The sequence below is a fragment of the Danio rerio genome, chromosome 12 (assembly GCF_052040795.2).
Source record: "Danio rerio strain M-AB ecotype USA chromosome 12, GRCz13ab, whole genome shotgun sequence".
Classification (NCBI taxonomy): domain Eukaryota; kingdom Metazoa; phylum Chordata; class Actinopteri; order Cypriniformes; family Danionidae; genus Danio; species Danio rerio.
Window position 1 is genome coordinate 33,800,636 of NC_141032.1, and position 23,365 is coordinate 33,824,000.

General features: G+C 34.5%; 3 protein-coding genes across 33 annotated transcripts in view; 1 reads left to right on the top strand and 2 right to left on the bottom strand.

Annotated features, from left to right (window-relative positions):
- acsl5 (acyl-CoA synthetase long chain family member 5) overlaps positions 1–2,393 on the bottom strand; it is a 24,152-nt gene extending 21,759 nt beyond the window's left edge. For all 19 annotated transcript variants that reach the window (XR_015503401.1, XR_015503398.1, XR_015503400.1 and 16 more), the window contains exon 1: positions 2,277–2,393. The gene's annotated coding sequence lies outside the window, so the exon portion shown is untranslated. The remainder of the gene's footprint in view (positions 1–2,276) is intronic.
- On the top strand, positions 2,111–17,404 carry gucy2g (guanylate cyclase 2g). 8 transcript variants are annotated; one of them, XM_087276540.1, is made up of 21 exons: positions 2,111–2,486; positions 3,961–4,309; positions 4,645–4,769; positions 5,404–5,583; positions 5,663–5,807; positions 5,896–6,031; positions 6,121–6,224; positions 6,325–6,491; positions 6,853–6,978; positions 7,051–7,134; positions 7,220–7,324; positions 8,876–8,947; positions 9,070–9,394; positions 11,695–11,872; positions 11,965–12,105; positions 13,647–13,839; positions 15,225–15,399; positions 15,486–15,584; positions 15,785–15,876; positions 16,484–16,585; positions 16,708–17,404. In XM_087276540.1, exons 1-21 carry the CDS (start codon positions 2,133–2,135, stop codon positions 16,837–16,839), a joined length of 3,384 nt encoding a protein of 1,127 aa, XP_087132666.1. In that variant the 5' UTR covers positions 2,111–2,132; the 3' UTR covers positions 16,840–17,404. The 8 variants fall into 8 exon arrangements, with proteins under 8 accessions (XP_087132666.1, XP_087132668.1, XP_087132667.1 ...); XM_087276542.1 differs by having other exon boundaries at positions 13,758–13,839; XM_087276541.1 differs by having other exon boundaries at positions 4,645–4,754.
- The window catches only part of tectb (tectorin beta), a 19,817-nt gene continuing 13,345 nt past the window's right edge, over positions 16,894–23,365 (bottom strand). For 2 of the 6 annotated variants that reach the window (XM_087274974.1, XM_087274973.1), the window contains 8 exons: positions 22,358–22,509; positions 22,175–22,277; positions 20,279–20,382; positions 20,121–20,204; positions 19,857–20,019; positions 19,697–19,775; positions 19,588–19,620; positions 16,897–17,322 (listed from right to left, as the gene is read on the bottom strand). In XM_087274974.1, coding sequence (XP_087131100.1) covers positions 17,258–17,322; positions 19,588–19,620; positions 19,697–19,775; positions 19,857–20,019; positions 20,121–20,204; positions 20,279–20,382; positions 22,175–22,277; positions 22,358–22,509 — 783 coding nt within the window. In that variant the 3' untranslated portion in view covers positions 16,897–17,257. 6 annotated transcript variants of the gene reach the window in all.

The following is a 23,365-nucleotide window of genomic DNA, read 5'->3' on the forward strand; positions in this document are numbered from 1 at the left end:
GGACACGTCACAGGAGGTAGCATTTTAAAAAAGCAAGATAGATACATTTCAGGAGAGGGGGGGCAAAAAAAATCCCTTTAGGATGTACGTGACCTTCACACATTTGTAATAGAAAATTTTTTAAACATTACATCATTTATACAGAAATTTATTGTTTTCCCCTTTTCAATACTATGCATAAAGACTTTTGTTTGCATATAATTTTCGTTGCACAATATAAATAAAACAGATTTTAATATGAATTACAACAAATAAACACCCTTATGTTTATTCCTTTATTATGATTTTAATGGTGTTTACTTTCAAAGTTTCATTTAGGAAAACTCCTAAGATAAATAAGCTATATCTCTGAACTTTAATAATCAACCTATATAAATGCTGCACTTCCTACCTCCAGTGGTAATGACTTCTGGGACTTCTCGAGCAAGTTCTGTGCTCAAGTCTGCATCGGTGCATCCTCAATATCAAGAAAACATACAGGAACTTTCACGCATCCGCTGTACTTACTTGCGATCTTGAGCACTGGAACTGAACTTTGGCATTTGATGATGACTTTACACGAGAACACAAGGACACAAGATTGCTGAAGAACGCAAATTGAGAAACAGCTTCTGTTTCTACTGATCATTCTTGAAATGTTTCAGCAACTTAATTGGAGTTCACCTGTGATAAATTCAGTTGAATGGACATGATTGAAAAGGCATACACCTGTCTATATAAGAGCTCAGGGTTGACAATGCATGTCAAACCACAAACCAAGCATGAAGACAAAGGAATTGTCTATAGACCTTCCAGACAGGATTGTCTCGATGCACAAGGCAGGGGATGAAATTAAAGGCTTTAAATTAAAGTTGAAATTAAAGTTATATACGCTTATGGATTGCGGATATAACTGAGGACGCAGGTGGTGAGGGAGGTGTCGCGGACGCCACCCTCTTTATTCTGCTGTCCTAGGCACGGATATAACTGAAGATACGGGTGGTGATGGAGGTGTCGTGGACATAACTGAGGATGCGGGTGGTGAGGAAGGTATGCTTCCCCCTCTATTCTGCTGCCCTAGGCGACCGCCTAGGTCGCCTCTATGGACGCACCGGCCCTGGTGATTGGGGGAGAAGGGCATTAGTCAAGGGAGGTAATCAATAACCTGATAGTCACTCTGTCTGAGCTCCAGCATCCTTCTGTGGAGAGAGGACAACCATACAAAAGGACAACCATCTGTGCAGCAATCCACCAATCAGGCCTGTATGGTAGAGTGGCCAGACGGAAGCCACTCCCCAACTCGCATTTGCCAGGCATCTGAAGGACTCTTAGACCATAAGAAACAAAATTCTCTGGTCTGATGAAACTAAAATGTAACTCTTTGGAGTGAATGCCAGGCGTTACGTTTGGAGAAAACCAGGCACAGCTCATCACCAGGCTAACACCATCCCTACAGTGAAGCATAGTGGTGGCAGCATCACCTGTGTAAAGTCTGTGAATACCTATGTACATGTGATGTTTCAGGTTTTTTATTTTTAATAAATTTGCAACAATTAAAAAAAATCTTTTTTCACATTGTCATTATGGGGTATTGTGTGTAGAATTCTAAGAAACTAAATGAATTTAATCCATTTTGAAATAAGGCTGTTACAAAAAAATTAGAAAAAGTGAAGCACTATAAATACTTTCCGGATGCACCCTATATATACTGTACACACTCACGCAATACAAAACATATAAAACATTTACATTACAAATCTAATCATATAATAATAATAATAATAATAAATAGTAATAATTGGAATTTGTATTATTTATATATTAACAACATGAAAATTTTGGCTTTTTAATACAAATTCTACATTTTATTGAATTAAAATAAAACACACTCACACACACACACATGTATTTATATTATTTTACAATTATTCAGTTGATAAAATAATTTAGCTGCTTTTTATTCTTATTTCTATTTACCCAGAAATTCATATGATTGTGCTAGTGAAAAGTGCCTGAAAACTTGCACTCTAGGTGCTAAGTGCTCTTTCTCCAGAGAAACACATGATTAGAATTAATTTCCCCAGGGTAGACAAAGGCCATTTAAAACCCGCCGTATTTCTGAAAGACGATCAAAGTGATTGTATGCAGGTAGGATGTCAGGAGGATTAGCCTCAGACACAAGTCGACCCATAAGATGGTGGCTGCTGTTTACAGCTTTTACAAACTCTGTCATTTGCAACAAAGACGGCCAGTTCAAGCTAACGGTGGGCCTTCAGGCTCCTCGGAACATTTCTTACCCTTTCAGTTTGCTCAGGCTGGGGTCAGCGATGCAAATAGCCATGGACAAGATCAACTCAAATCCAGCTCTCAGTGGAAACTTCACCTTTGACTTCGTCTACATGGACACAGACTGTAACGCCAAAACCTCACTGAGGGGTTTCATCGAGCAAGTAATGGAGCAAAATGTGTCCGCGTTATTTGGTCCCCCCTGTCCTGAGGAGGCAGAAGTAAGTGACAGAATTAGATTTGTTTACTTTTTTATATGATGTAATTTTATGTAAACGTATAAACAATTGAAATATCATGCATTGCTAGTTCTTTTCAGACATTAAGGGTTAAATTAGAGTTACCAGAGCGTAAACCTGTCACCAAATCTGCGTATGAACAGCAAGATTCCGCTTCCGCTTCATTTACTGCTAACGTTACAGATGAAAAGAACGATTAAAAAACCGACAGATGATTCACAGATGTGTGAGGCTTTCCTCTGTAGTTGTTTGCGTTCTACATGTATTTGTATGTATTTGTTAAAAATATGTTTCAATAAGGTTAGTATTATTATTATTATTGTTACATTTACATTGAGTAATGTCCTGTATAGATTTTTCTTGTATAGGTTTAGTTTGGTTAATTTGTACATATTTGTGGTCTTGAATAAATAAAATATAATATATATGTATGTATGTATTATGTATATATTTATGTGTGTGTGTGTGTGTGTGTGTGTGTGTGTGTGTGTGTGTGTGTGTGTGTGTGTGTGTATATATATATATATATATATGTGTGTGTGTGTGTGTGTGTGTGTGTGTAACAAATAATAATAATATGTATTCTTTAGCACTTATATATATATATATATATATATATATATATATATATATATATATATATATATATATATATATATATATACATACATAGCACTTATATATACAAAATGTGCCATGTGAATTACTAATAAAATATTTTACTAGACATTAAACAAAATTCCTTAAAAATAGTCTCTTGAAATGATGCGCTGTGTATATTAAAATATTAAAATATACAACAACAAAAAAATATGAATTTTTAAAGGTGTCCAATACATGCTCGTTCACGAATCTTGTCAGGAATAAATGATATGATACTAAAACAGCCAATTCATTTAATAATTTAAGCGATTCGTTCACAATTACTGATTCATTTATCAGCAAGTTAAGTGACTTATTATGGATGAATAATTCTCTGACTCGCTTGATTAATTTAAAACAAATTCATAAACAGCTTTTAATGAAAAATACAATCATTAAATTTTTAAGATGACAATAGAAATATGGTTTTGGAACATTTTCATGTGAAAACCGTGTGATATTGTGTGCTTCACATTTAATTTAAACTTGTGATTGATTTTACATGTGAAGCTCATGTGGTTTTTCTTTTTAGGGGTTTACAACAGACCTACTAAGGAACTTTTTCTTACATAAAAACCATACAGGGACCATATTTTGTGCTTTCTTAGCAAATAGCATTCTTATAGGTTAATTAGGCAAGTCGTTGGACAACAGTGCTTTGTTCTGTAATCAGTGGGGGAAAAACCTTATGAGGGAATATGGAACTTGATCATGCAAGCTCAATATGTGTTTTTGTTTGCTTTTACAGTGAGTGGCATACTTGATTATGTCAGCTCGCACATCATTAAAACAACCATTACGATATATTCTCCAGGTCACTGGGCTCATTGCATCCACTTGGAACATTCCCATGTTCGGATTTGTTGGTCAGACACCAAAAATGGATAACATTCAGGTGTACGACACCTATATAAAAATTGTACCTCCCCTTAAAAGGGTGGGAGAGATCCTTCTTAAAGCATTGGAATTTTTCGGATGGAAGCATGTTGGCATGATCGGAGGCGGAGCGGATGCAAATACGTGGGACAGTGTGGAGGCCCTTTGGAAGTCTGTGGAACAGCAACTCCGAAGCAAAGTAACAGTGACGATGGGCATTAAGTTTGACACCAGTGACCTGGAACAGGCAAAGAGGAACTTGCAAATCATCTCTAAGGTTGCTAGAGGTAAGCCAATAGTAGTTCTTATCTTTCAACTTCAATATCAGGGTGGAGTTTACACCTCAGTCAGTAAAACGTGTAAGATCTCAAATGTGTCTTGCCCTTATGCCCTCATGGCCTGTTCCTCTTGAAGTTGTTGTTGGCTGGCATAAGATGAGTGAACCTGCTGATTAACTGTTACAATATCAAAGTCCTTGATAAACGTGTTCCCCATGTTGGGCATTCCTTTGATCGTGAGTAAGATTTATCTGCAATGCAATGTACAAAGCATTGCTGCAATGAATGCAAGGAACAAGATTGTTTCTTTAAAGTTACAAGATGTGTTATTTTTTGCTTTCCAGTGGTGGTTGTGCTTGCTAATGCTGAGGACTCCACAGCTATGATGATAGAAGCTCAGAAACTGGGCCTGATGAGTGGAGAGTATGTTTTCCTTCTGGTTCAGCAGTTTGAGGTCAGTGGCAAAGTGGTGAGTGTAGCTGCTAGACAGAGAATGCAGGTGAATCTCTGATTTAACACTGAAATATGTATAATAATGCATAAATTATTCAAAAAGAATAATAATTCTCAGTATTTTTCTGCAGCGCACTTTTGCATTTTAAATGCACCTATTTTTTTTAGATATGTTTTGGCATCTTTTCCTCCTAACTAAAATTAAAATTCTTTTATTACTTTTTTATAAGGGTAATAGATTGCATAGCCATTATCAGCACAGTAATAACAGTAAACATGTATGAAAAATGTAATCATATAAATACACATTTCAACAAATAATTTTGAGAACTATTCAGTGGAATGACAAAATTTACTGTATTCCTCATATAGTAAACACCAAAATTACTCCAGGCATTTAAAATATAGAGACGGTTCTGCTTTAATATACAGATTCACCTGAAGTAAAGAGTTCACTGATCATTTTTAGAAATGTTTCTTTTCTTTTTTTTTTTGTGGTGTCCTTTGTCATCTATTCCTTTTGTGTCTTTTGTGATTTATCGTATGTGATTTTAAGTCATTTGCATCTAAATTCAATTACAATTGTGAAATTTCTTTTGCCTAAACAAATACTTACTCTTAATAAATACTCTTACTTTTGCCCCCATTAGGACAACCTGTGGAAGACTTCTGTGAGCGAAACAAATAGAACAATGCTGAAGGCTTTTGACATGGTGTTTGTACTAGCTGAGAAGTCCTATGATGGATATGACTACTATGACTTCTTCGATCAGGCTTATGATAAACTGAAAGGAGATCCTTTTTACAGCAACCTGTCATCAGTAAAAGAAGTGAGGATATGTTTCGTGAGATAAAAATTGTAATTTTATCAATATTTTTATTCATTTCAATTTCTATTTGATGCCTTAGGTAAGCTCATATGCTGCCTATTTACATGATGCTGTCTTACTTTATGCCATGGGCCTCAAAGAAGCATTTAAAAGTGGCAAAGACATTCGTCATGGACGAGAAATTGTCCAAAAACTCAGGGACAGGACAAGCATTAGATTTTATGGTAATTTTAGGGTATTTTTATGATAATGGTAGTTTTTTTTTGACTATGTATTAAATACCCAAACTAATGACCTTTGTTTTCCCAATAGGAGCTTCGGGTTTGGTTCACTTTGATGAATATGGAGAGAGGAACCTAGATTATTCAGTATATGACCTTCAACAAACAGAAACTTTAATACAATTTGTCTCTGTTTTGGATTTTGACAGCCATACGAAAATGATCAAGTAAGACCAAAATATTGCAAATGTTGCATGCATATTTCTGATGCCTAACTTTGAAACTCCCACTGCCTTGAAAAACACCTGTTTTGCAGACCCACACTAAGGTTTTCGAATATAGTTTGGCAAAACGGCAAACCCCCTACAGATAATCCAAGCTGTGGTTTTGATAATGAACTCTGTGAATGGCTAGACAATGGTAAATGTTAAAAGCAAATTTTGCCATTTTTCTTTGTAGATACTGTAAATGCAGTCTTTTTTTGTATTTAAATTTGCATCATATCCTGTCGCTTTTTCAGAGATTTCTCTTCTGGTTCTGCTGGTGGCTTTGCCACTGATTGGAGTGGCCGCAGTTTCTTTGATTACTTTGTTGACTCTGCAGAAGCTGCGCTTACAAAGCCGCCTGGATGAATCCAACTGGTGGCTCATCAACTACAGTGATATAACTATCCTCAGAGAGCCCAAAGTAAGATGACTTATTTCTGTTTAATTTGTATTCTATATAATATGCAGATATTGTAATGGTATATTCATACTTCATACATCGTTTCATTCGTTTTAATTAAACAGGAAGGATATCAACTATTCAGTCTGCTGCTTTAAATTGTCCTGAGGCTTGAAAACCTCATTGTAGATAAAAAAAAATTTTGAAGATTGTTTTTTAAAAAAAGTCAAAATTACTAAAATCTAATACTTTTAGGACATTTTTAGATGTAAAAAGTTTGAGAACATAACATTTAATACATATGCATGTTATATATAAAATTTTGATGGCACAACATAGTGAAAAAAAGCAGAAAAGTCACATTGTTTTTTTTTTCTTTTAGGGAACACAAATCCTGTCTGTAAACACAACACCAAGCAAATGTGGCAGTGGTGGCTCTCAGTCCATGCTCTCCTCCAACAGCTGTAACACTAGAGAAGCCATCTACGCTACCGTCGGACTCTTTCAGGTACACATTTTGGATCACATGCTAAAACATAATGCACAAATACAATATTCAATTTCTTTGCTTATGGAACAGGGAAACGAGGTGGGCATAAAGTATTTGAAAAATCAAATCATCCCTGATATCAAGAAACCTTCGATCATCGAGGAGTTCAATATGGTAACACTTCATATATTTCCAAAGATTCAGTTTTACCTCCACAGGGCTGAAGTTTGCTTAATATTTCTGTTTATTCCTGCTGTAGCTGAAAGAAATGAAGCATGAGAACCTGGTACAATTCTTCGGTGTATGTATTGATCCACCAAATGTCTGTATCGTCATGCAGTATTGCAAGAAAGGGAGCTTGAAGGTGCGTATATAATATATTTCTTCTGTTCGTCATATTTAATACATATAGAATATAAAATGATTGGCCTTCCTGTGATATTTAAATTCTTTTTTTAAATAATTATGTTTTTGTTATGTTATGTTTAATGGAAAGACGTTTTTCAGCTCATATTTCCACATAATATTGTTAATAGCTCATTTCTTTTGTTTTTGCCATGGTTACAATATCTAATATTTTACTAGTTATTTTTCAAGATACTAGTAGCTTAAAGTGCAATTTTAAGACTTAACTAGGGCAAGTCATTGCACAACAGTGGTTTGTCCTTATGGGGGCTAATAATATTGATACTGAGCAAGATTGAATATTGAGCTTTTCTAAATACCTTTTTTATTTTTATTTTCGCTGAGCTATTAGTGAATCTAAATAATTCTGTTTAATTAATAATTAATTATTTATAATTTAATAATATTTTTAATATTATTTTAATTTATTAAATTAATAATATTTTAATGGTTATTAAAAAAACTCAAACCTTTTATCTGATTGCCAAAAGGATTGATTTTAAAGCAACTTTTTGAAAAATTGAATGCTAATTTTTACATTTACACTTACAAATGAGGACAATAGAAGTACTTATAGCGGCAAAAGAAAAATAATATACTATTACAATATATAATATATGTGCTATGACAGTTAGTCCAATGCATCACACACATGTATTTACTGTTTTATAAATCAATGCATTTAGTCTAGTTAGTCCAATGCATCACACACATGTATTTACTGTTTAATAAATCAAGCTCATACAGCTATCTAAGAGACTTACTGCAAGGAAATATGTATTGAACACATCACCGTTTTAAAATTTTCCTCGGATGTAAGTAACAACCAAAGAAATCCATATATGTGAAGAAAACAAAACTAATTAATTTACAAATTAAGTTATGCATAATAAAATTAAATGACGCAGAGAAAAATATTAAACACATAAAGATAGGGAGGTGTAGAAAAGCACTGAAAAACCAGACAGCAGCTGAAATCTCTCAGCAGTTCTTCAGAAACCCTCTGCCCTTTGTCAGTGTAAATGAATATTAGCTGCTTTAGTCCAACATCTACATTTTCAGGATGATGAAGATGAAACCAGAGTAGACATTTGAGCAAGACAATGATCCAATACACAGCCAAGAAAACTCTCAAATGGTTTCAGAGAAAGAAAATCAAGCTGTAGAATGGCCCAGCCAATCACCTGATTTGAATCCAATAGAAAATTAAATATTGACCATCAAGATTTTTACACTCTGTTGAAGTCTGTGAAAAAATCACACCTGAGCAAATCATGTAACTTCATTCTCCACATGAGTGGTGCCTTTAAGCTGCCGTTACCTTCATCTTCCAGTGGCAGATGATTTGAGAAAATGTAAAGAAACAGAACTGTTTTGAACTCATTTATCCTTGAAGTCATCTTCTCATAGCTAAAATGTAATGACTGCAATGTTGAATTTGTACAACAATGATTAGAATTGGATAAAACCCAATATATTCTCCATATATTTCTGCTTTTCAACACATCAGGATGTTCTTGGAAACCATGAAATTGATCTGGACTGGATGTTTAAACTGTCCTTTGCGTATGACATTGTTAATGTGAGTATTTGTTTCTGTTAATGCCACATATCTGTTGCATTATCAGTTTGTCTAATTTATTTACAACAAATATATACACATCTGAAAACCATGATTTGTGATGAGACATTTGTTGTGTACAGGGCATGGAGTACATCCATAAGAGCAGTCTGAAGTCTCATGGAAACCTGAGGCCCAGCACGTGTTTGGTGGACAGCAGGCTTCAGATCAAACTCTCCGGCTTTGGCCTGTGGGAGTTCAAATGTGGCACCAAACACAGACTGATTCCGTTGGACAGTCCAAAATATGAAGAGATGTACTGGACGGCTCCTGAGTTTTTGAGAGAGATCTTCTACCCTTTCAATGGCACCCAGAAGGGAGATGTCTATAGCTTTGCCATAATCATCCGAGAGCTCATATACAGTACAGAGGTGGGCCCGTATCATGACGTTCATCTGGAACCAAAAGGTATTTGTGTGCATTTGTTGGATACTTTGACCCCATAATGCTGACATTTATAGGGAAATGTATTTCCAAGGAAAGGGTGGATGATATTTGATGTCGGAATTGTTTTTTAATTGTGTGTGAGCTGAGATTATAGAGTATGTCACTCATTTTTCAAAACAAATATGTATTTAGAGTACAAAATCATTCACTGTTTGATGCATTTTATTACAATGAACCATAATTCAACTCGTGAAAGCCAAAAAAAGCTTTAAATGTATTTTCACTATCGGTAAATTACATTGCAACAATCCAAGAAAAAAGTTAATGTTGAGTTTATGTGGTGTTATTAATTTCTGTATTGTAACAAATATGTATATATATATATGTATATTCAAAACAAAGTCGGATTTAAAACATTGCTGTGATGTTTTGTTCCTTAATTAACTGTTATATTAAAAGTAATATTTACCATACCATTAAATATTAACCCCATCTAAACTCCGCAATTTAGTTATTTATCCATAAATACATCCTTACTTTCTTTTTTATTTTTTCTTTAAAAAATGTGTAAAAATATGAATATTAACTATGGTACATCATTTCTTAGTCATCACTGTTTTGGATTTATTTATTTGTATTGTTTAAGCACCATAAAAAAATCTACCAAAGTTTGATCATAAAATTTTAATATTTAAATAGAATTTCACAAAAATGTTTTATTATAAAAAATATTTTATTATACTAAAATATAGCGAATCACTCAAATCCATATTTTTATTATGTAAGTATGTGTTTTAATTTCTAGCCAGTTCCATGTGTTTTCAATAAAAAAAGTCAGGAGAGGGTTTTCTTAACTGTCAAAAATATTAGTTATTAATTGGATACAAATAAAAAATTAGATTCACAGAATTCTGGTAATCCCCAATGCAAGAATTACATTTAGGAGGTGCGCAACAAATTTAGTTTCCTGACTCCAGCTTTTATACGCAGCTGATATTAACAGGTGAAGTTTAGTGGAATTCGTCACTTTCGTCTCCAGTCCCATGTGGGCCGCATCCATACATACGTCCTCTTTTTCTACGAATTCTCTGCACATTCTTTTGTTAAAAGCACAAGACTTCTTAACTGCAAATATTCTGTGTTTAGCTTCAACCCATCTCTGCTCACAGGAAATTTTGCTGCAGAGCTCAAGTTAATTTTAGACAATCAGGCCTTTGCATTTCTATCAGCTTCATCTACTTCTGCAAAAAATGCCTCATTAGTGTGCAAAGAATATCACAGTCAAGAGAAAACGTTTGGTTAATATTACACCTTAAGCATTACAAATACAGTTGTTTAATAAAAAGAAAAAGAGACATAAAAATATATTTCTTTCCTATTTAAAAATATTCCTTTACAAAAATATTTATTTTATTTGTTTTGTTTGGCTAAAGAGTAAACAACTGATAATTATTGACTTGCCAAACCATATTGGTGGTTTTCAAACCAAATTAACCAAACGTGCTACCTTATTTAAGCCCTTGAATTGCACTTTAAGCTAAAAACTAGTAGGCTATCTTAACTATTAACTTAAAAATGTGTTGAAAAAATATTCTCTAATCAACACTTGGAAAATAATTGAAAAATAATACAAATTTGATTCAATCATTCCTTTATTCATTCAATAATTTTCTTTTGGCTTAAGCCCTGGTCAGATCACATGAATTTTATTGTCAGATACGAAAGTCCCTATGTCAGATTATGTGATTAATTAGACTACATGTTCCTTCACAATCAGTCATCCCCTGGCGTCTTTTTTCAATCTTAATAAACATTGATGCTTGCAGACAACTAATAACTACATTATTTAAATGCATTCCTTACAACATGGATAGGATTAAACTATTGATTCCTTTTTGATATAAAGATATGTTTTTTGAATGTAATATTAATATGTATATTTTCCCATACACTCTCTCATTTACACACATACACTACGGACAATTTAGCTTAACCAATTCACCTATACCGCATGTCTTTGAACTTATGGGGGAAACCGGAACACCCGGAGGAAACCCACGCCAACACAGGGAGAACATGCAGACTCCACACAGAAATGCCAACTGACCCAGCCGGGGCTTGAACCAGCAACCTTCTTGCTGTGAGGCGACAGTGCTAACCACTAAGCCACTGTGTTGCCCAAATAAAAATGTCATAGGAGACGTAATAATTTTGTCTTCAACAGTACTTTAGTTTAGTTGTCACCATGGCAACCAAATTTCAGCCTATTAACCTGGATTAGGTTTGGCCTCACATTTCGTTTGTTATATTACATTTTCTAGAAATCATTAAGCAGTTAAGGACCCCTATGAGTGAGGAGCCTCTTAGACCCACCCTGTCTGCTGACATCTGTGACGAACGTCTCATCCCGTTAATTAAAGCCTGCTGGAGTGAAAACCCAGACCACAGACCCCCGTTCGGCAGTATCAGAAGACAACTGAGAGACGCTTGTCCTGAAAGGTAAATACTTGATATAAATGTCTATCCAATGGTATTGACACTCCTAAATATATTCGTTGTGCTGTATTTACTGACTTTTATCAATTCTCCAGCCATGCCAACATCCTGGACAACATGGTGAACAAGCTGGAGAAATATGCCAATCATCTGGAAGAAGTGGTGGAGGAGAGAACCAGTCAGCTGACCGTGGAGAAGAGCAGAGCTGATAAGCTTCTCTCTAGCATGCTGCCCAGGTAAACACGCTGATGGTATCATTGGGATAGAGACATTTTGTTCATGCATTTTCTGTGAACTGCTGCCAAAACTTGAAACCAAAGCGTAGATGCATGCTACGCAGTTGTACTATACACTATGTAGTATTTTATATGGGTAGTGGATATTAAATGGAGAATATTATGTGAAACCTAAACTTATTTTTATATTTTCTAATTGCATTATAATCATTATGCATAAAATATTTAAGTAATTAGGAATAATTTAGAATCAATAAAAAAAAAACATTTAAAAAAAGAAACTGATAAATATAACTTTTTAATAGAAATAATTAAAAAAAGAAAAATTTGCTCACATAAACTATAGGTTTGATCTAAAAAATGATGGGAACTAGTATTATGTATGCCAACCCCATCTTAAGCAGCAGAGATACAGTCCTATAGTCGGCCATTGTTGTTGTTTTTTTTTAAACAATCACACATGCCTATAGACTGGACAAATAATATGCTTGTGACCTCATCTTTGTGACATCAAACAATGCACAGTATAACATTAATTTTCCTTTTACAAAACATAATAAACAGTTATAATTTAGGACAATGTTATCTTCTGAGAACTTCCTGACCCCAGAGCTGTACATGTCGTATATACAGATTAATGAAAGTTTAAAGCAATGTGTTTGCTACTTTTGTACTTTTTGTCTTATTTGTTAAGTAAACTCACTGAGACTCCAACTCAACTCCACTGAGACAATCTTCTTTTAAGTTTTTCTTTAATGCATTTAAAATAATTCAATTCAATTCACGTTTATATACAGTATGTAGCGCTTTTTCAATGTAGATTGTGTCAAAGCCGCTTAACATAGAAGTTCTAGTAAAGTCCAGATTTCAGAGTTTAAGTTCAGAGCCCAATAGAACCTGATTTCTCTTGAGGTTTTTTTTCCTTCACTTCGTCAATTGGTGAAGTTTTTGTTCCTTGCCACTGACATGCTTGGATTGGTACTTGTGAAGCTGTGCATCTATGGATTTGCTCTTCAGTGTTTGGAGTTTTAGCAGTGAAAATTAAACCCCACTGATCTGAAATAAACTGAACTTGAGCTTAAAGTAATTAGACAACTTCCATTGCAGAGGCTCTGGCCTTCCATCTTCGTTTCTGTGTGTTCATGTTGGGAGTGCATTTTCTTATTGAGTGAGTGGGTCAGTGTGATAATGTTTATTCTAATTCAGCAGATTATGTTTTAAAAGCTAATTAATTAAGCTAAAAAGTAACTCGCATTACATTTTAAAAAAAGAAATTAAATATTATTACTTAATTTTTTTAGGTAATTACATTACTTTACTTGTAACATTATTACGTAACTTGTGTTGGTATGCATTACCCCTAACGCTGTATGTAGTTAGTTTATAGTTAAAAATTGAAACATAGTCAAATAATTGCACTATGAAATCTCCAAAATGTGTGTAAATAAACAGCCAAAATGCATAAGAAAAGTGTAGTTTTAATTGGATATGTTATTTGTCAACTGCCGATTTATCTGTACTGTATATGTGTTTTTTAAAAGGTATATTGCTGATCAGCTAATGGCTGGAAAATCAGTGGAGCCCAGAAGTTATGAAATGGTGACCATCTTCTTCTCTGACATTGTGGGTTTCACCACTATGTGCTCTGTTAGCTCTGCTCTGGAGGTGGTCACTCTTCTCAATGACCTCTACAGCCTTTTTGATGATATCATCAAGCTATATGATGTCTACAAGGTAAATTAAGCATTACTTACCTTGATATGCAGTACTGTATTTCTGTTCAGGTCTAACATACTGACTAATTTCTTGTTAAAATGTTTAGACTGAATGAGTTTGAGCATAATATGGCATGAATGGATGAAGGATTTGAATAGTACAACGGATTTGTATAATATTTAATGAGCAGAACACAGAAATTGTTGTTATTAGCGACACCGGTGGCCTATAAGTGTACTGCAGAGAAATTCTTGTTTTTGCACTCTTGTAGCCCAGTGTTTCCCAACCCTGTTCCTGGAGGCACACCAGCAGTACATATTTCGGATGTCTCCCTTATCTGACCCATTAACTTCAGGTTTTGGAGTCTCTTTTTATGTTCTGAAGAGTTCATTCAGGTGTGCATTCTGAAACAGGGTTGAAAAACACTGATGTATCCTGCATGTGAAGTACAAGAATTGTGAATATGAGGGCCTACTCACACTATGCTATCCGAGATGTGCCCAGGCCCGTTTCCCAGATCGTTTGAGAAGTGTGAGTGCGCTGAATCGGTTAGGGTTAGGGTTAGCGCGGGTTACTTGGGCTTTGGTGCGGTAAGCTTGTGTGTGAGTGCAAAACGCACCTAAGCCCAAAACAGAGAGCAAGACGTGACTTTTATGGGAGTGTTTCATATGGATTAAGTAATCATTCTTACAGTTCACGCGAACTGTCGTAGCTTATTAAAGACGCAAACCTCTCACTATACAACAGCTGCGCACTTCAGTAAACCCCCTAATTCCTGCAGCACAAGGACTGTTTATAAATGTTTATGAGCGTCGAAAGTGGCTAATCTGTTCAGTGAAATATTTGACTGCGTGTCACTGCATATCAAACAACTTAAACGATTTAACTAAAGAAATCTCACTGTGCTGAGCGAGAGCGCTTACTGAACAGCGCAGCATCGATGACATAAGCGTGCCCAGGCCCGAATGTAATGTAAGTGAGGGCCGTCGGGGGGGAGACGGGAGGGGGGACAAGCGTGCTTTGGCCCGGTTCAAGGCAACTGTACATAGTGTGAGTACGCCCTGAATGTCAAAGCCCAAATATATTCTCACTATTCTTTTTTGTTTTTTGTAGTTTTAATATAAGTTGTAGTTAGAAATACTGATGGCAATGTACTGGTACCAGTAGCAATATATTGGTAATGAACATCCAGGGTGCTTAGAGCACAATTTATATTATGTAAATATGTTCTGCTTCCATTGCTCTCAATAACAAAATAAACACGCCAAAATGACAGCGGTGAGAAAACAGCAGTAAAGAAAGCATTTAAATGTAGCAATTTGAGACATATACTCCTTAGGAAGTCTGGGAATGACTTGTTTTCTTACTATCTGACCGATTTCTTTATGTTATTTCTCTGGTAGGTGGAGACTATTGGAGATGCCTATATGGTGGCCAGTGGACTTCCTATCAGTAATGGTACTCTTCATGCCGAGGAGATCTCTACTATGGCATTGCACTTCCTCTCTTCCATCAAAAGGTTCAAAATAAGGCACCTGCCCAATGAGAGACTAGCCCTACGGATTGGGATTAATTCTGGTATGCAATTATACACTTTATTTATATACTAAGTGTATTGAGGCGTATACGTAAGTAAATACTGTATATTTGATATCAATCTTCAGGCCCAGTAGTTGCTGGAGTTGTGGGTAGTACAATGCCTCGCTACTGTTTATTTGGAGATACAGTCAACACAGCTTCTAGGATGGAGAGCAATAGTCTTCGTAAGGACTTTTAATATGTTTTTTCTGCATCTACCAGTTGATAAACAGTAGTCAACATTTAAAGTGGTTCAAACTCTTTTATTAAAGTTGTCTTAAAACTATTAAACAGCACCCAATTTAGTCTTAGGACTATTTAATCAGTCTAGGTTTAATATTTTTTTCTGCAATTAATACTGAAGTTTATTCTTGCTCCTTTTCAGCACTGAAAATTCATATCTCTCAGAGCACTGCTGATATTCTCTTGACAATTGGCACATTTGAACTGGAGGAAAGGGGTGATATTGAAATTAAGGTTTGTAAAATGCTATTCATCATACTGTGTGGAACGTCTTGTGGTTTTACATCTGAGATCACACTAAAATCTGCAGAATCTGTACACAGATGGTATCTTCTAGGTTGGGGAACAATATAAAACACAAATGTTAAGGTGTAAACTTATATTAAAGTCCACGCCCTTCATGTTTCAGTTCAAATTATTTTACACATAAAAAAAAAACTTCAAAAAAAATTTCAAATCACTTCACGAGGCATTTAATATCTTTTCAGTGTACATCTAGTATTGGGAAAATGAAGGACAAGTAAATAAAAGACATGTAAAAGGTACAAAACAAAAAAAAAGTTCCTGATTTTATCACAAATCAGAGCATTCAGAACAGAATCTAAAGCATAAAATAATTTCTGTTGTGTGTCATTTTGGGCTTATATACTGTATACCCAATACTGTAAGCTTATTTTAAAGTATTTAATTGATTTTTTGCAAAGTGTTGAAAAAAGACCTTTTAAAATGATTAGTTTAAATGGTAATAAATCTTAATATCAGTTGTTAACAAGCCATAAGACTTGTGTTTACTGTCCTACCATGTCTGTGGGTCTAATCACATCTCAAATGTGTTTTCTAGGGAAAGGGAACACAGAAAACGTTCTGGTTGTTGAGCAAACCTGGATTCACGTTTCCACCCACTGGCCAGGACAGTAATCCAAGTCCTAAATCAGGAACAGATGTAAGTATCAAGCCACTTGTGGTTACTTTTATTTTGTAAGTGTAAAACATTTTTCAGTAGTGACCTAAAATGCTTAATAAATAACAGTGGTATATGATCTGACGTGTCTTGTATGTGAACAGTCTTGTCACATCAAACAGGAGAAAACCAAAGCAGCAAATGATGGAGATTTTAAAGAGAGAAGAACAATACAGCGGACATCGGCAATGGCTAAAATGACAGACATGTACACCCTCACTGTACCTGATGTCTAGTTTGACTGTGCTTCTTATATATTCATGCTGTATAGTAGGAAATGATAGCAAATATCATTTAAAAACAAGCATTTTATTTACAAATGCATTTTAAACAAATGATCAATGAAGAAAATCTTTTACAAGAGTTTAACTACATAATATTTTTCACATTTAATACAAGATACAAAAACTCAGTGTCTGTTAAACTAAAGACATCTGATTCGGATATTATTTTCTGCTTCTACTAATATTCATTCAACAACTTAAAATGGTTACAAAAAGTGAATATGTAAAGGAATGTGTGGATACACTCCCTGAGACACGTATGGTGTGTGGATGTATGCATGCATGCGTGTCTATATTTAGTATTTTGCATGTAATTGTAAGAGTGCAAAGGCTTGTTTCATTGCATTTAAGTGACACACATCAGGCTTTATTAAAAAGTAAAGTATCCTAAAAATTCATTCAGTAGCAGTATGGAGAGCAAACACAGAAATGGGCCTGTGAAACAGAGGAAAATAAGACATTTTAGCACTGTATCAACATTGTACTGTATATATTTATTTTATACAACAGTTCTGTCTGGTTCTTGAATATGATTGGCTGATAGCTGTGCAATATTCTGCCAATTGTCCTGCCTCTTCACCCTTGTGTATTACTCCACCCAAATACAGCAAAAAGCAGAGGACACTCTACAGTTTGAAAAATATTGCTGCTGTTGGGCAACATAATGTACTTTTGAGGCTTTTTACTCAAGAATGTTGTTGTTTAGATTGTAACTATGCAGTTTATTAATAAGGATAGTGCCTACTTTTAAATATTTATAATTTCTGAGAGACAGCCCGTCAACGGTCATTAGCAGACCCAAGACGAGTGACGTTGTCCATCCACAAGATAGTGACAGAGTCTGCATAATAAACCCTCATGCCAAGTTCAGATTGCTTGATTTTAGCTCTGATTTTGACGTGCCGACAGGTTATAAGAAATCAAATGCCTGAAATCACAGGCAAATCGGTGCTTGTTCACGTGAATAACAATCACACAATGTAAACTATCAAAGACACGATCTGAGAGAATCGCAGATGACTTGCGACACCCATGAAATATTTGGCATGCTAAATATCTGGAGCTGTCGGTGATTCAAATCATGCAGTGCGAAAACATCTGTGATTGCCTACAGCTAATGAGAGAGCAGCATCCACTAGTATAGATACCAGCAGGCCAGCGGGAGGTTGGGGGAGATGTTAAAAGCGCTCATCTTCAGTTTATTTGGACCCAGGAAATGAAGGAAAAACTAGTGTAAATTTGGCAGGAGCACCGTGTCTGTTTGACATATCATCTGAGCAATATCATAACTGGGTTGAAAAGTAAAAAAAAATTATTTAAAAGCCAGGTGAGCCAAAGAAGAACATTTTCTACCGCACTAAAGTCTTCTTTCTCCATTATATAGTTAATAACGAAAGATATATTATGTGACCTCGCATTGTTTTCATGTCTGGAAACAGTAATCTGTTAGAGATTGCATTGCTTTGGCTTTTTTGGGGTTAATTTTTGTGATATCCCAATTGCAACAGAGAAATACTGGGAAATCTCTGTAGACTGATGGCATTTCATGCTGTTCAGCCTTATAATCTTAAAATGTGAGCAAAATCACCCGTTTCTTCATCATTTTAGACATTACGCTGGAGAATCATTCAAATACTTGCTCTGAAGTGACGTTGGTAAAGTAGCAACGGTTACTCCTGTTCTGATGTCAGCTGCAGATGTGAATGAATGGCGGAGGAAAGTAGTTCCTCATACAAAAGAATTTTGAGACTCTGCATGTTTGAATTTCTTTTTATACACGATTATGCCGCCAAACTGTTGTATAAATTCAATATCACACTCATAGCAGAGCAATGTGGCTGTATATTGTCCCTGGTGGAACACTAAGGCCAAAGCATGCCTCCCTCCACTGCTGATATACAGCCACATCTACTGCTACTCATGTGGTATTGCTCATGTAACATCTGTATACTATAAAGAGGCATCATGATGCTGTTTTTAAAGATCATTGTTTTGTTTATTGGTAATACCTGAATATTCTAATTTGTTTTCATGTTAATTGTTAATTTAATGTTAATAATAAATCCACATACATACGGTATATTATTATATAATACTATACGTCCAAAACAGCAAGCGCGTTCTGATTGGACAGTTGACGCAGATGCCTTCTGATTGGCTATAGCACCACAATTTACCGAAGCCTTGCCTTCTTTCTTTGCAAATTCCTTTGAAAGGCGTTATAATATTACAAGTTGAGACATAGACTTATATATAAATCCCTTTTGTGGGAAACTAAAAACTTTGCTTATATTTACAGGAAGAATGAGATATTCATTAAAGGCATATTTAACCCCCCAAAAAATGAATCTGCCATCTTTTACTCTCCCTTCACTTGTTCCAAACCAAATTTTTTTATGTTCTGTTGACTACAAATAAAGATATTTTGAAGAATGTTAAAAACCAGTAGCCATTGACAACCATAGCATGAAAAACAAATACTGTGGAAGTCAATGTTTACAGATTTTAAACATATTCTTTAAATTCTCTTTTGTGTTAAACAGGTTTGGAACAAGTCAAGGGTGAGTAAATGATGGCAGAATTTCCATTATCTTTTTACGAAGAAAAACAAATGTGACAAATCATCATATGGCCTTTTTAAAACACAAATAAATATCAATGAAAATTATTCACGATCATAAACTGTTAATACAAACTCACCTGCAGGATGGATGTAACTGGAGGAATGTTGTGCTGTAAACGAAGAGTTACGAAGATTAAAGCTGAATATGTTACTGAAAAATCTTGCACAAGTACCAATGTTAAATACCTCTGACTTGAAACTCCATTGTAAGTATGCCTCCATTCGGATCAGGTTCAAACTCAGTGCTTCTTGATGTGCAGGGAGTCTTGTATAAAGTTAAGAGTGTCAGTGTGGCAAGTGAATTTATTTGAAACTGCAATAGTGTTGAAACGATACTGAAACTCACCGGCTGACAGAACAACTTCTCCCCGTCACATACTTGGACTTCACAGTGGAGCCACACGGTTGAAACTTTTTCAAGCCGTTGAAAGCGGAACGAGTTGAACTTGAACATGGACCGACTGTCTTTGGCATTTTCAAATATGGTGACTGTGTTGTCTAATGAACAACTATGAACCGGGAGCAAATGTATAACTCAGTGAGCAGTATTGAGTATGCAGGATATGCATATTCTGACATAATACATCTGAAACTGACAATAAAACCTCACCTGTTCTGAATTAAAGTCCACCTTTTTCTGTCTGTTGAATATGGAGTTGGTGTTGCCCAGCAGTTTGTGATTACAACTTTGAATCTAAATTAAAGAGAGCCTTTTACATGGAGTCTGTGTATTTGACCAAATGTAGACTTCTTTTAAGATTGACTCACCTGTTGCTCAGTCCTTTTGCTTCAATGCCAATGAAAACCTCAGATCCAATCTCTGATGTGTCAATCACATACGGTGCATCTTTTGCGTAGAGGAACTTTGAGTTCTGTAAACCACATACATCAAAGTTATGTGTAGTTTATTTATTTTGTGAGAAAAAAGCTTTGAGGAAACTTTCTGAATATAGTGGATTGGATTTATGGATTTATGTACAGTAGTAAAATTTTAATATTACTTTTATTCCAAGAAGTAATGTTACATTTCTTCTCAAATTGAAATAAAATTGTCAATTTGAGCACTTTTTTAATGAAAATGACAATTGATTTAAATAACAAACATTCTTATTTAATGTAAAATGAAAATCAGGGTTATTCCACTTTTTTTTCCTTAAAGTGAAGTTTATTTATTTTATTTTTTATTTTTAGAATATATACTTATGTTTTGCATTTACAAATCAGAACAGTACATTGGCTCTTACCTACTATAACCACAGCATTGAAAGAAAAAAAACACACACACAAAAACAATATATACACACATTAAAACTAAATAAAGTTTTTATAAAATAAAGTAAAAAAAATAAGTAAACTAATAATAATAATTGAAACTAATAATAATAATAAAATATATAGCAAACTATCAAACATTAAAGGGATACTTCACCCCCCCCCCCCCCCCCCCCAAATTAAATCTGCCATGATTTACTCTCCACTTGTATTAAACCAGTTAAAAATGTTCTGTTGACTACAAAAGAAGATATTTTGAAAATTGTCTGAAACCAGTAGCCATTGACAACCATAGCAGCAAAAACAAAAAAACTATTGAAATCAATGATTGCAGAAAAAATAAGCTAAACATCATAATAATACCAACTAATAATAATAAATCAAACTAGTAATAATAGTAAAATATATAGCATTCCAGGCTATCTGAATTGAATGTGAGGGAAAAATGCATCCCATATTTGTTCAGTCCATATGTTATCGTTTAACATGAAAGGCTTGGCCACATCCATAGCAGAAGGGAATAAACAAAAGAAGTACATATAAATAAAAACATACAAATAGAAAAACAGGTCGTATAAACTTGAATCACAAAACCATCCAGATATATTCACCCTAAATGTTATATTCTGCCATTGTTTACTTCACTTTAACCAGTTTGAGTTTTTCTGTTCTGTTGAACTTTCTGATGAGTTTTCAATTTTGGTTAAACTATCCCTTTAACATTTGTGATATTATAACCGTATTATTATCTAAAACATATTTAATTATATAGAAAAAAAAAGAACTTCTATGTTAAGCTGCTTTGACACAATCTTACAATCTTTACACATTGTAAAAGCACTTAAAAAATATCGTGGTTGCCCTAAATTTTTAAGCTGAATCATGTTAATTTTAGTCGCTAACTTTGAGTCGATTGAACTTGAAACTGCTTGCATGTTCTAATTTAGTTTAATAGGTTACAGTGAACTAAAAACATATGCTGTCATGACTAATTGATCATTAATATTTTACAGTGTAGAAATAAAGATGAATTGAATATCTGCAATCATGGCACATGTTTTTTTTTTATTTCATGTAAAAAATATCTTATTGGCAATTTTTTTTTTACTGTATTATAATTTCAGGGACTATTTAGAATAAATCAAAAAGGTTTTACTAAAACACGTCTAGAAATCTTAACAAAAAATATATTATTTATTTATTTGCTCGTTTTATTTCAGCTTTATATATATATATATATATATATATATATATATATATATATATATATATATATATATATATATATATATATATATATATATATAATAACCAATAAAATTTTAAGGAGATTTCCCTTTTTTTGCACAATCTTCAGCACTGGACACTTCTGAGGAAAGATGAAGTACTTACTGTGAACACGTTCATAGACAACTGAGACTTAAAAGAACCTAAACTCCCGTTGTTGACATAAACTGTTGCCACTCTGGAAGAAGCAGAGGGTTTAGTAAAGACGCTGCAAGTCTACGGTCAGAATGCACAGGCTCCATCAAATCTACACCTACTGGACTTTGACGTCAATGTAACTGGGTCTACCTTTGGCTAAACACGGCGTTGTTGACCAGATAAGCCGCTTTATAAGTGCAACTGAACGTGTAGTTGACCGGCTGGTTCCGCACAGTGAGAGACGAGTCGTTGGAGACAATCGAGTTGTAGAAGATATACCGTGGATCTTTGCCTCCTACATACTGAAAAGAAGGTAACAGGAATATATGTTTACTTCACTGAAAAAAAACATTCATTAATTTTTTATTTCGGCTTAGTTCCTTTATTAATCTGGGGTCGTCACAGCGTACTGAGTTGCCAAAAGCAAAACAACAACAACAAATTAGTAGTTGCCTTAAAGGGATAGTTCACCAAAAATAAAAATGTACCCTTGTTCAAAACCTGTTTTAGTTTCTTTCTTCTGTTGAACACAATTGGTCGTTATAAACAGACTTTCCTACTATGGAATTTGATGAGTTCTAGCATTCAGCATTCTCCAAAATATCAATTTTTGCACTATTCAAAACTGGACTAATATTTTGCTGGACAAGCTTAAAACCTGATACCTATCATGTATATCTTATTTTCAGTTCTTTTATTTTTTTACTTCTATTTAGACGGTTTCAAAGCATTGCATACATCAGGCCCATTGCCAGTAGGGGTTCAGGTGGTTTGAAAGACCCACCCTCACTGACAAAGGTCGAATTTGTCCCATACATGAGCTCGTTTGTCCTATTTTGACTGCTATACCATGTTAAATTGTGAAAATAACCCATCGAAGAAGGCTTTAAGACCAATTGGAATCCTCTGTTGACTTTTGTGACTTAAAGTAATCAGTTTAGGCCAATGCTAACAATTATTTTTTATGATGAGTCCAACATGTGTGCAAGAAAATATACAATCTAAGGCAAGTGAAGTCATCTTTCACTACTGACCCACTGTATTGTTGTTAAATAAAGAAAACAATTTACAAGTAGATTTTATTCTAAATCTTGGACCTCATTCATAAAACAAAAAATTATCAAAAAAAGGGGTGAAGCACCTTAACTGGCCCATATT

Bases quoted from the DNA above. Each gene is read 5' to 3' on its own strand.
- gucy2g (XM_087276540.1), top strand. From the start codon at position 2,133: ATGTCAGGAGGATTAGCCTCAGACACAAGTCGACCCATAAGATGGTGG. The intron at 5,584-5,662 runs GTGAGGATATGT...TTGATGCCTTAG, and splicing joins ACCTGTCATCAGTAAAAGAA to GTAAGCTCATATGCTGCCTA. The intron at 6,032-6,120 runs GTAAGACCAAAA...CCTGTTTTGCAG, and splicing joins AGCCATACGAAAATGATCAA to ACCCACACTAAGGTTTTCGA.